General features: G+C 42.3%; 1 protein-coding gene across 1 annotated transcript in view; it reads left to right on the top strand.

Moving 5' to 3' along the window:
* Positions 1-12,767, top strand: part of TUSC1 (tumor suppressor candidate 1) — a 29,586-nt gene extending 16,819 nt beyond the window's left edge. The window contains exon 1 of the mRNA XM_020796168.3: positions 1-12,767. This exon is cut by the window's left edge and continues 16,819 nt beyond it. Within this exon, the coding sequence (XP_020651827.2) occupies positions 11,405-11,902 (498 nt within the window). The 5' untranslated portion in view covers positions 1-11,404 and the 3' untranslated portion in view covers positions 11,903-12,767.

Here is a 12,767-nt window from a genome sequence, read left to right as displayed (position 1 = left end):
CCCAATCACCATGTGTGGGTGTGAAAGCTGGACAGCCAAGAAAGCTGACAAGAAAAAAAATTCATTTGAAATGTGGTGCTGGTGGAGAGCTTTTTGGATACCCTGGACTGCCAGAAAGACAAACAAGTGGGTACTAAAAAAAACCAAACCTAATCTATCTCTGGATGAAAAAATATTGAAATTAAGGCTGTTCTACTTTGGGCACATCATGGGAAACCAGGATTCCATGAGGGGAAAAAAACTCAACAATGCCAGGAAAGGTGGAAGGCAGCAGGAAAAGAGGAAGACCAAATACAAGATGGACTATCTCCCCAAAATAACCACGAGCTTTACAATAGCTGAACAAGGCAGATGAGGATGGGACATTTTGGAGACTGCTTATTTATGGGGTCACTATGGGTCGGAGGCAACTTGATGGTGCATATCAATAACAAACAGTGGGTTTGTTTGTTTTTTGTAACTGCTATGTTCTGGCTAAGAGATGCTGGACAAAAATCTACTACAAATAGAATGGAACACTGAATTCTCCACTTGAAGTGCCATTCTAGAAAGGACAGAGCAGTGCATTATGTCCGTCACCAACCAGTGATGGACATAACCCAGTCAGGGGGATCATGTGACTGAGCTACTGGCAACTGATGACAACCCAGACTCCTCTAGCCCAGCGGTCCCCAACCTTGAGTAACCCAAATATTCTTTGACTGCAGCTTCAAGAAACCCTAGCAGCACAGCTGTTGATGAAGGTTTCTGGGAATTTCAGTCCAAGATTACCCATCGTTGGGAACCAATGTTCTAGCTCCTTCCCTTCAGTTCTTCTTTCACAGTCTTCATGAAGAATCATAAATGAGTAATGGGGGTTGGGCAATGCACAACAGATCAGGAAATTCAGTATCCTGGTGACTCCTATGAGAGGGCATTAAAAATTGAGGTACTGTATAACAAGCATTTCCAGCTTGAGTAAACATATATTTTGTCTCCTCTGGGGGAAACCTACCAAACATGTCCATCCCTTATACAGAGAACAATCAGCACGTGTAATTTGTGTTGATGTGTCTAGCGTCTGATAGCTTTGGAGTGAATATCACAGGTTCATGCAATTGTGTACAGTTGAAGATAAATTTTGTATCTCAAAATAAGAGACATTTGGAATCCCTTGACTTCTTTCAGACTGGAAGATGTTAGATTTTATAACTGGATACTTTATACCAAAGTTCCACATGGAAGTAATACAATGTTAAATGTCAAATTTTCATAATGCCACCATTTTAAAGCTTAGTCATGCAGAGAGACAGCCAACAAAACTGTGGTGCCTGAGGCAGAAAAGACAAATAGTGTTGTCTTCCCTCTCTGCCCAACCTAGCATGCTGGCAAAATAAAATAATGAACTAAATAATTGACAAATTTCTGTCCTTTAATGTTATCCTCATATGCCATCCTTATTCTGTTTAGCGGTAGAACCAGCAGTATGGATATGGCATCCTGTTCTGCTTATTATTAAGGTTAAAATATTTGTGTGGAGGAGAGAGACTGTGTTTCTGTGTGACACTGCGTAGGTGGGAAGAGGTGAAAAGAGAGAGAGAGAGGCAAAAAAAAATTGAAAACATCACCATTTATTCCCTGGAAAGGGATAGAAACAAAACAAATATATTGCTCCTATGACCTGCAGTATTATCATTGCCCATTTATCCTCCGATCATTAAAAGATTCAATTATTCAAAAAACCTCCAGTTTATTAATGTGGGATATTGTGTTTCTATCATGTGAACTACCATTTGCGCTTGTCAAAAAATAGCCCTTACAATTGTTTTTGGTTTGGGTGAGAAGTGGTTAATTGATGGGGAAAAAAAGGACTTGGCTTCTAGGATTTCCCCTCTTTGGTATCTCTTTGTGAATGATAGTGAGCAGAAGAGGTTATCCAGTAGGTCATCTTCATTGCTGCCATCGGCATTGTCAACATTCAAGCTGCCCTTTGCTATGTAAAGCTTGGTGTTCTTTTTCCTGCTGGCAATGCTGGCATGATATTTTGCAGCAGTATCAGCCCATTTCCTGGCATTTTGAATCATGGATAGAGAACAACAGTATCTCACATTCATAAGATGGAATTTTTTTCCCCAAGAACTGAATTATCTGGCTTTTAAAAAATTGAAGTTTAAAAATACAAACAAGATACAAACCAGTTTCAACAGAAATTTCCCTCATGTAGAATGACAGAGGATCCCAGAAGATGAGCAACTGATCTGTATTAAGGTTGCCAGGAGAGGAAAGCCACAAGAACAGCTGTGATGTATCCAACCATTCTCTTTCAAGATAAACAGACTGGTATTTTTATTTGATCTGAGCTATTTTAAATCTGGGGACATTTAGGGTCACCTATTTCTGAAAAAGGGATCACTTTATGTTTAAAAAATCGTAACTCGAAAACGCTTTGCCCAAACATCCCAAAATTTGGCACACAGCAAGAGCAGACTGCTACAAATTTGGTGTTGATGTGAAGCCCAGTTTCAAAGTTACATTTTTGGGGGGTTTGGGCTGCCCCCATTTTCAGATTTGCCTTATAGGATGTTGATCTGCACTGCCAGCACAAGCTATGCTGCAACAATTCCTTGTTCAGTCATCAGATCTGATACAGTGGTGCCTCGGTTAACGAGCGCTCCATTTAGCAATGAAATTGCTTTGTGATGAACTTGGGGGAATTTCGCTTTGCGATGATCGGTTCCCGAAGCAGGGAACCGATCATCGCAAAGCAACCATTTTTGCACAGCTGATCAGCGGTTTCAAAATGGCTGCTGGGTAAACAAAATGGCCGTCCGCTGTTTTCTGGGACGGATTCCTCCCTTAAAAGGCACCGAAAATGGCCGCGCTATGGAGGATCTTCACTGAACTGTGCGTTTAAGCCCCTAGGAACGCATTAATCAGGTGTTAATGTGTTTCTATGGGCTTTTTAATATCGCATAGCGACGTTTTCGTTCAACAGCTATTTTTGTGGAACGAATTAACGTCGCAATGTGAGGCACCACTGTATATCCCTTTCAACATTAGGGACTCGTGAAGTATTTCTTTTAAACTAGTGAAGATTTAAAACACACATTAGAAAATCATTAATTATTATTTATTTAAAATATTTTTACCCCACCTTTCTCCTTGAAAAGGACCCAAGAGGGCTTATAACAATGAAAGACAATATTTAAAGTTGAAAACAATGAGAATACAATAGTATTTAACAACATTAAAGACAATGTTAAAGGCTAAGAACAATGAGTATAAAGAGGCATCTTACATCATTAAAAGGTAATATCGAAACTAGGAACATTAAGTAAGTATGGAAATGCCATTCTGAGAAACGGAAAAGACAAAAATGGAAAACACAAGCAGTACTAAAAATCAGTCTAAAAAGCTGTTTACTAAGGGAAGGCTTGCCTCAAGAGAAAGGTCTTTGCCTGCTTGTGGAAGGACAGCAGAGATGGGGCCAGGTTGGCCTCCTGTGGGAGGCAGTTCCAAAGTCTGGGAGCAGCAACAGAGAAGACCATCTCCCATGTCCTCATCAGGCACACATGTGAAGGTGTAGGGACTGAGAGAAAGGCCTCTTCTGATTATCTTAACATCCAAGCCAGCTCATAATGGGAGATACGGTATTTGAGATAACTTGGAGCCAGCTATAGAAGATGAACAACATGATGGTACTCAGAACACCTTTTGCAAAAGAGCTGTGTGAACAACTTCAGCATCAATGAATGTGGTAATTCCTGCTACTTCCCAATTTCATCTTTAATTATTCCAAGATATTTCATTTAAGACCATCTGCCCACCATGCCAGCAAATTTGCTGTCAACAGAGAGTTGGGCACCCTTACCAGTGGAGGGTGCTGCTGAAACCAGTCTTTTCTTTAAAGGCCAAATATTTGATTTGTCAATGAAGAGGATACTAAAAACTACCAAATTTTGTGGGCTTTTACCAGAAAAGGAGGGAGGCCACTTACAGTGCAGTCTTTCATGGATTAATTAGGTGAAAAAGTGCCACCTTCAAAGCCCTGCTGTGATTCGAGAGCTTTATTGAATAATTCAAACCAGAAGTGTATACTCATCTGTAAACAGAGCCTCCCCCACAAAAAAGTCCGAAAGGGAGGGAAGGGAATAAGTTACGTATGTCCATTATCAGCTAGCACAGCTGACGGATCCAAATCAAACACCTTTTGGGGGAATTGGAGGGGGTTTAGACATCTCCTATTCTGGCACCTACAGCCACTGACATACCTCCTACTAATAAATTTATGCCCTTGAACTTCCAAGAATGTAATGGAGGGCTCCAAGACAAGGGTAGCTTGTCAATTGAGTCCTCTCTCCTCTGCCCCACCAACATTTGGTGGGGAAGTCTCACTGTGTCCCAGTCCATGAGCCACACTTGTTCTAAAAGTAATTTTTCCTTGGCTGGTAGAGCTTTTTCTGTGAGCAGAATTCTGTCTTTCCAAGGCTACACCCTAGTTTCAGTTAACTCAAACATGAAACTCCATTCTCCATCTCTGCTGAATTAACTATATCTTGCTACATTAAGCTCCTCTATGGGATGGGATGTTTCAAAAGCAGGAGAGAAATCCCCCAGCTATCAGAAGACTCTTCCGGTCCCAACTGATATAAACCAGTTGATCATTTCTCATTCATACAGAGGAATCAGATTAAGGGTCACCAACATCCGTAAGCAAGTGAGGAAACTACAAGTAAGTTAAAAGTAGGTATACATGTGAAGTTCTCTACCAAGGCAGAAGTCTCTAGTGGTCTCCTGTAGACAAGGGGAAAGCAGGAAATACTGTGCACATATAAGGCAATAAGCCTTTGCAGAGTTCAGGTCAAAAGAGGTTAGGAAAGTTTCTGTTCTGCAAACTAGTTTTAAAAATAGACACAGTCAGCAGTAATTCCACCTGGAGCAGACTAGTAGTCACGCATATGAATTCTGAACCTACTTACAGGCTCAGTTCAAGAAAACAAATGACAATCTTAAGATTTAAATAGTCTGCCTCAACACCCAAATGCCTTTTTAAGTTTGTTTATTTCAATACTTGAATAATAGTCATGTGCCTTGTCAATTATAATTTACGGCAATTCTTTCCAGGGTGTTCTAGGTAGAGAATACAGAGAAGCAGTTTATCATTCCCTTCTTTTGGGGGCATCCTGGGACTGTGTAGCTTGTCAAAGGCCACAGAGCGGCTGGCTCTTCTCCCTAGAAGCACAGTGGGGAATTTAATTTCCAACCTAACTCACTGAGCCACCTAGCTAGTTTGTGCAATACTTAACCCAATACGAAAGTGTATTGCAAACTTTGTCTTGCGTAGGCTGCCTCTCAACAACCTGGTTTCCACTCATTTCTCAGATTAACAGAACTGTCCCACACAAATTAAATACTATATTTCCTTATCCTATCTGGTTTCTTTTCTGTTCCACCTATTTCTGCTCCACACATTTATTACCTCACCTTATTTTTCAAACAACATCTAATGCAATTTGAGGACTGTGGGTAAAACTGCTGAAATTACTTGACCAGTACTTTGGTGGGGCACATCACTGTATGTATGTATGTATGTATGTATGTATGTATGTATGTATGTATGTATGTATGTATGTATGTATGTATGTATGTATGTATGTATGTATGTATGTATGTATGTATGTATGTATGTATGTATGTATGCATGCATGCATGCATTTCCTCACCTTTCTCCTTAAAAAGGACACAAGGTGGCTTACATCATTAAAGTACAATATTTAAAGCTAAAAACAGTAAATATATAAGTACTAAAAAGAATCAAACAAATCCCACACTAAAAGACAGTAAACAAAAGCAACACCAAAACATATTTAAAGTCGTAAGGTACAACCTTCCATTTGAAGGCAGCCAGTCTCTAAGAGAAACCCTGCCTGAAGTGAAAGGTCTTCATCTGCTTGTAAAAGGTCAGCAAAGATAGGAACAACCCGGTCTTCTGTGGAAGGGAGTTCCAGAGTCTTGAAGCAGCAGCAGAGAAGGCCCTCTCCTATATCCCCATCATGACTCTCTACTGTTTTAACACTTTTTCAAAGGCCTCTCTATATTGGATTGCTGAGGTGGAAGAAAGGTAGAAAAGTGTTTGGGGATCAGTAGTATAGTTTGTTTAACAGGACTGTGACCTTAGGGTTGTGTCCACAAATATGTTTCTTCCTTAAGTTTAAAAATCTACAGATGCACAAGCCAGTATTTGTCACCTAGTTCTCCTTGCTAGACTTCAAGGTTCTTGTATGAAGCAAAATAACGCCTGCAAATCTGAAATCTGCCCACCCCTGCTTTATGGAAGCTAATTGTATTTGCTCCTTAATCCCTTGTGAATTTAGCATAAAGCCACTATAGTGACTTACCTCTCTTATGTAGAATATTTGGACCTTCCAAGTGCACATCTGACATTTTGTTCACTGCTTCAAACTTTGGGAATCAAGGAAAGATGGTCATATTGTAAAACTGAGTTGGGGAATCTGTGACCCTCCAGCTGTTGTTGGACTACAATTCCCATCAACCCCAGCCATGCTGGCCAATGGTAATGGATGATGACAGTGAAAGATCAACATCTGGGTAGTTGTAGGCTCCCCAACCCTGTTCTCCAGGTATTCGCCTGATATCAAGCCCTTTCATTCAGATGAGATTCACACATTCAGAACTTTCAGAGAAGCTATCTTTGTGTAAGGGCAGGAGCAAAAATATGCACAAGCTGCCTCCAAAGCAGTTTATCTGACAGAACAGAAGAACTAAACTCTTCTGAACAATTTGTGCTAGTTGATCATACTGTTGCAAAAATTAATGGTTTAAACACCTAATACTGTAGTCTAATTCCAATTACCCACAAGGTGGGAGAAAAAGAGAACACCCACCACAAAATTGCTTATTTAAATATATGTATTCTGTAGAATAAAGGAGTAGACATGGTTTAATACCCAAACAAAGGGTCTTCGGATTTACAGATGTGCACTAGTGTTTATATACCTTACTAATAACATATCATTGATTTTATCTGCCTTCCTCATCTGGCTAGTACTGTATAGCTGACTTTTACCCTAGCTGACCTCTGCCCTCTTTATTATGTCTAGGCTTCTCCTGCTTTGCTGTCTGATCTATAACCTTCCCGTGTCACCACGTTTTTGTTCTCCTTATTTCTTTTAACAACATATTCTACACATTCCTTATGTTAGTAAAAAGGTCAAGGCTTGATACTTATAAGTAGGGGGAGGATTTCAATGACATTTCACATTTTCTGTGCAACTTACATTTGACAAAGCCAGTTTTAATAATCTCAGAACAAGGATAAGTAAGGTCCCATGGTGTAGGTGATTACAAAACAAAGAGAAGGCAATTAGCCTTCAGAGAAATTACAAAGAAGAGTCGACCACAGATGTCTGAGCCAGCGGAGCTTAAAGCCAAGCCTTGAAAACTCTTTTTATTAATTTAGCACTATTGCACAGAATGTTGTGAGAATTCAGATAGGATACCGGTTACCTAATCACCACTAGGATTGGCTGGAGAAAGTCTTTGAATTTATGATCTAATTCTCTAACTCTAGGCAAAAAGGCAGAATGAGAGGTCACTCCGCCCGCTGGCAGCTGCTGCTTCTCTGCTGCTTCTCCTTAACAGATAACAACTAACAGCCTTCAGCAGGGTTTTCCCACACCATGGCAGGAGATCCTAACAAGGAGTCCAAGAAGGGTGGGAGCTTCTAAAAAAAGAAATTCTAAAAGCACAACTACAAATAATTCCAACAAGAAAAAAAGGGGGGAGGTGGCAAAAAAAAAAAAAAAAACAAGACCAGTGTGGCTTCACAAAAAGCTCCAGGAGGATCTGAAAACCAACAACAATAACAACAAAAAACCACCATGTACAGGAAATGGGAAGAAGGCCAGGCCAGGCCACCAAGGATGTGTACAGACAAGTAGCAAGAAAATGCAGGGAGTGCATTAGGACAGCAAAAGCTGAGAATGAGCCGAGGTTAGCTAGAGACACTAAAAGCAAAAAACAACCCCCCCCCCCCCCAAAAAAAACACCAAACACGCATTCTTCAGGTATGTGAGACAAAAGACATAGTGGCACAGCTACACAATGAAGATGGGAAAATGATAACAGAGGACAATGAAAAGGCACAGTTGCTTGACACGATCCCCAAGTGGCCCCTGCTTGTTTCACCAAACTAGGAGCTCACGATACATGCCCCTCAGCTGCCACCAGTTGATTTCATCAACAATACAGTGGTGCCACGCATAGCGAGGTTAATCCGTTCCGGATTAACCATCGCTATGGGGAAACATCGCTATATGGAAGGGAAAATGCCATAGGAATGCATTAAACTTAGTTTAATGCGTTCCAATGGCTTCTAAACTCACCGTTAAGCGATGTTTCCTCATCCGGCCGCCATTTTTGCACCCTCGGTAAGTGAGGGCAGGGCACGAAAACGCTGTGTGCGGCCATTTTGGGCGTCCGGCAGCCATTTTGGAACTGCAGAACAGCTGATTTTTAAAAATCGCTATGCGGAGATCGGTAAGCGAAACACTTACCGATCGTCGCAAAGCGATTTTTGGCCATAGAGAACATCTGTATGCGATCGCATTAGTGATCCCAAAAAACGGATCGCTATGCGAATTCGTCGTTAAACGGTGCGCTCGTTATGCGAGGCACCACTGTACCTATAATTAATGATAGATGTCCAGGCCATACAGTATGTCATTTTAAACGTACCAAATAGAAATTGTTTATTGATACAGGTGTTGACAGAGGAAGCAATGTTGTTAACCCTTAACAAACATCCTTCTTCATCCCTTCTCAACCACCACTTTCCTACCCAAACCCCACACCAAACTCTCTAACTCTCTCTCAAAACTCTCTATCTCCTCACTGAAACTCCCCCTCCTTCTGCTGAGTCTCTTATATCTCCTGACTCCGCACCTCCAGCATTCCCATTGGTCTATGCAGATAACATATGAATATTAATGATTTGGGCAGACACCACAGTGCTCAATTCCTATTGTAGTTCTGTCTTTCTCCATAAGACAGACTATGAACTTCCAAACAAATTGGAAGTATAAGTGGCAGGGGCAAGATTGCAGCTGGAGATAGATAAACAAATAGTCAAGGAATACCGTACAACCTTAAATGAGTTCCAGGGCTGGATGAACTGCATCTGAGAGTATTGAAGGAACTGACAGAAGAACTCTCAGAACCGCTATCCACTATTTTCTAGAAATCATGGGAAACGGGGGAGGTGCCAGAGGATTGGAGGAGGGCCAGTGTTGTCCCTCTCTTCAAAAAGGGCAAAAAAGAGGAACTGGGAACTACAGGCCAGTCAGCCTGACATCAATCCCAGACAAAATTCTGAAACAGTTCATAAAATGGTCATTGTGCAAGTACCTAGAAAACAGTGCAGTAATAACTAGAACCCAACACAGATTTGCCAAGAAAAAATCCTGCCAAACTTACTTGATCTTGTTTTTTGATCAGGTCACCTCCCTGATAGACAGAGAGACATTGACCTGGTGCTCTTCAATATTTTTTATTAATGATTTGGATGACTGCAAGGAATGCTCGTAAAATTTGCAGATGATACCAAATTGGGAGGAACAGCTAATACCCTAGAAATGCAAAATGACCTTGATAGGACGGAGCACTGAGCCGAAAGCAACAGAAGATAAGTCCTACACCTCAGAAAAAGAAAACAACTGCACAGTTACAAGATAGGGGATACCTGGCTCAGGAAAACTATGAGCGAGAAGGATCTTGAAATTGTTGTAGATCACAAGTTAAATATGAGCAAACAGAGTGATGTGGCTACAAAGAAAAGTCAATGCTATTTTAGGCTGCATTAATAGAAGTATAGTTTTCAAATCCTGCAAGGTGCTAGTCCCCCTCTATTCAGCACTGATTAGGCCTCACCTTGAGTATTGTGTCTAGTTCTGGACACCACACTTCAAGAAGGATGCTATCAAATGGGAACAAGTTCAGAGAAGCATGACAAGGATGATCAGAGGGCTGGAAACCAAGACTTACGATGAAAGGCTGAAAGAATTGGGCATGTTTAGCCTTGAGAAAAGAAGACAGAGGGGTGATATAATAGTACTTTTCAAATATTTGAAAGACTGTCATACAGTGGAGGGGCAAGATCTGTTCTCGATCATTCCAGAGTGCAGGGCATTCAACAATGGGCTCAAGTTAAAGGAACCAGATTTTGGCTGGATATCAGGAAAAACTTCCTAACTGTGAGAGCAGTACGACAGTGGAACCAGTTACCTCAGGAGTTGGTGCATGCTCCAACACTGGAGACATTGAAGAAAAACTTAGATAATTACCTAGCGGATATACTTTGATTGTACTCCTACATTGAGCAGGGGGTTGGACTTGATGGCCTTGTAGACCCCTTCCAACTTCACGTTTCTACGATATCTATGATTTAGTCCATTGTTTGGTCCACTGTGAGGACAGCTTGCTTGCTCCTTTTGCCGGCAATCAGACAACACCAACATATTTGCTAGGGTAAACTGACGTATAATCCCAAAGCCGTAACACAACCAACCAGACAAGCAAAACAGGCCATGCAGTACTTAATAAAACACAAATAAGATCTCAAAAGAATAGTAGAGAATATATTAAATATAGCCTATACCGTCTGCTCATCAGCACAAAGAGGAACAGCTATCTCATACACCACACATTTTAGCATTATTAAATGCAGATTCCAATGCATCGTCCACAGCATGACTGAGGAAGTAGTGTAGGCAGTGAAAAAAAATAATTCTTGGGTTCTGTTACCTCAGAGGTGAAATGTCATGTGGTGTTTTTTTTTTTTTTTTAAGAGGAATGAAATACAATGGCACAATATTTGACCACGGCTAGGGCTGTCTGGGGGATCCTGGGTGGTCTGTTACAAGAAAATACCACTTCCAAACCCTGGGCTGAATGCCCGGTAAGTTGGTGAAAGACAGCAGTCCAAGTGTGTCTCCTACAGGGGTGCTTCCCAACCTTGGGTAACCCAGGTGTTCTTCGATTGCAATTCCCAGAAGCCTTCATGACCAGCTGTACTGGCCAGGGATTCTGGGAACTGCAGTCCAAGAATACCTAGGTTACCCAAGGCAATGTCTTGTGGTTCAAATGACCAAGAATCAACTATCTGCATCTAAGAGAAAGTAGGTCACTCTCGATTTTTTTGTAACTCTATGTTCAATCTTTGACCTTCCATTCCGGTAGCAAACACTGTGCCGGTTTGTTTAAAGAGCCAGATGTTCTAATCATCTCAGCCCCACCCTCCGCTATACAAAACCGTTCCCCAAGCTCCGCCCCCTTTTGTTACAAGGAGTCAAACGGACCAACTTCCCCCCTTTCCTTCTCCGAACTCAGAGAAGTGGTAAGACCACGGATGAGGCGCATGCGCGGCACTAGCAGACAGTCGAGGGGCAGCGGCGGCGGCTGCTTCTGCGGCGCTCGCGCAGGTAGCCGCCCCGGCAGCTGCGGGACTCGCTGCAGCCCTACGCGGAGGGGGCGCGGTGCGGAAGGAGAGTGCTGCGTCTGCGGCGGCTGGCGAGGCCGGGCGGGCGGCTCACCTCAGCAGCTGGCGGAGAGATACGCCGACTTGGCCGCCAGCCAAGCCGAAGCACTGAGGCGGAGCGAGGAGCGGGAGCGACAGAGCCGGCGCTTGCTGGACGAGAACGCGCGGCTGAGGCTGGAGAACCGGCGCCTGCGCAGAGAAAACCGAAGCCTCTTCCGCCAGGTTTTGAAGCTTCAACACCAGCAGCAGCTGCAGGAGGCGGAAGTGGGGGCCGAGGGCGTGGTTTCCTCTAGAGAAGAGCCCGAGGGGCCGAGCGAGGTGAAAATCGCGCGAATTGGTGATGAAGACGGAAGCGGGGCGTTAATATAGTCTTTGCATCTCCCCAAACCAGATTCAAAAGGAAATGATTTTGTTTGTAGTAGGGGTATTCTTCCAACTGATGGGGTGAGGGAGAGGCCTGCCTTTTCCTAAAAGATCATCGTTGCTTTTGCAGAAACAGGGAACAGCGACTATGTCCCTCTGTGTCTAGTAGTAATGCCAAGAAAAGATGAAGGCAGCAGGAGAAGAGGAAGACCCAACTATGAGATCGATCGAGCTCTTCAAGGAACTTTTGAGTTTTCAAGAGCTGAACAGAACTGTTACCAATTAAAAGATTTTGAAGGTGACTCAGTTATAGGGTCGCTCTATGTCAAAGGTGACTTGATGGCACACAATGCCTTGCTTGGTTCTCTTTAATTAAGACGTCTGGGCTAGAAGACTGCTTCTGTCTGGTTATTTGCAATCCCCTCCTCTTCCCTCAGAAGCCTTTCATAATATAACAAGGCACCATGCTTGCAATGAATAGCATAATAAGGCGCGATGGGACACTTTCAGAGAGGATTAGATGTCAAGAGGTTGGTTGCCATCACTTTTGACAGAATGGAAGTTCCTGTGAATCAGTTAAACAAAACCCTTAGAACAACAAGAAATAGATCTTGTACATAAGAACAGGTGGCTGTTCACTGAATTTGAAGGGTAATCATGTACAGTTAACAATTTTTTCCAAAGCTCATGTAAAATTTATTGATGAAACACTGGATTTCCACTGACAGTTGTATGTAGATGACTGTTTTGTGTATTAATTGCCTACTTTCTTGGACTTCTTGATTCTTGGGATGCAATGGTTATAGGTTATCACCACTCCTGCCGGCATGTTGAGCTTCAGAATAAAAATATTACTGTTGATGTTGGTTAA

The sequence above is a fragment of the Pogona vitticeps genome, chromosome 2, assembly GCF_051106095.1.
Source record: "Pogona vitticeps strain Pit_001003342236 chromosome 2, PviZW2.1, whole genome shotgun sequence".
NCBI classification, from domain to species: Eukaryota; Metazoa; Chordata; class Lepidosauria; order Squamata; family Agamidae; genus Pogona; species Pogona vitticeps.
The sequence above is the reverse complement of the archived record's forward strand: the minus strand, read 5'-3'. Positions and strand labels throughout refer to the sequence as shown.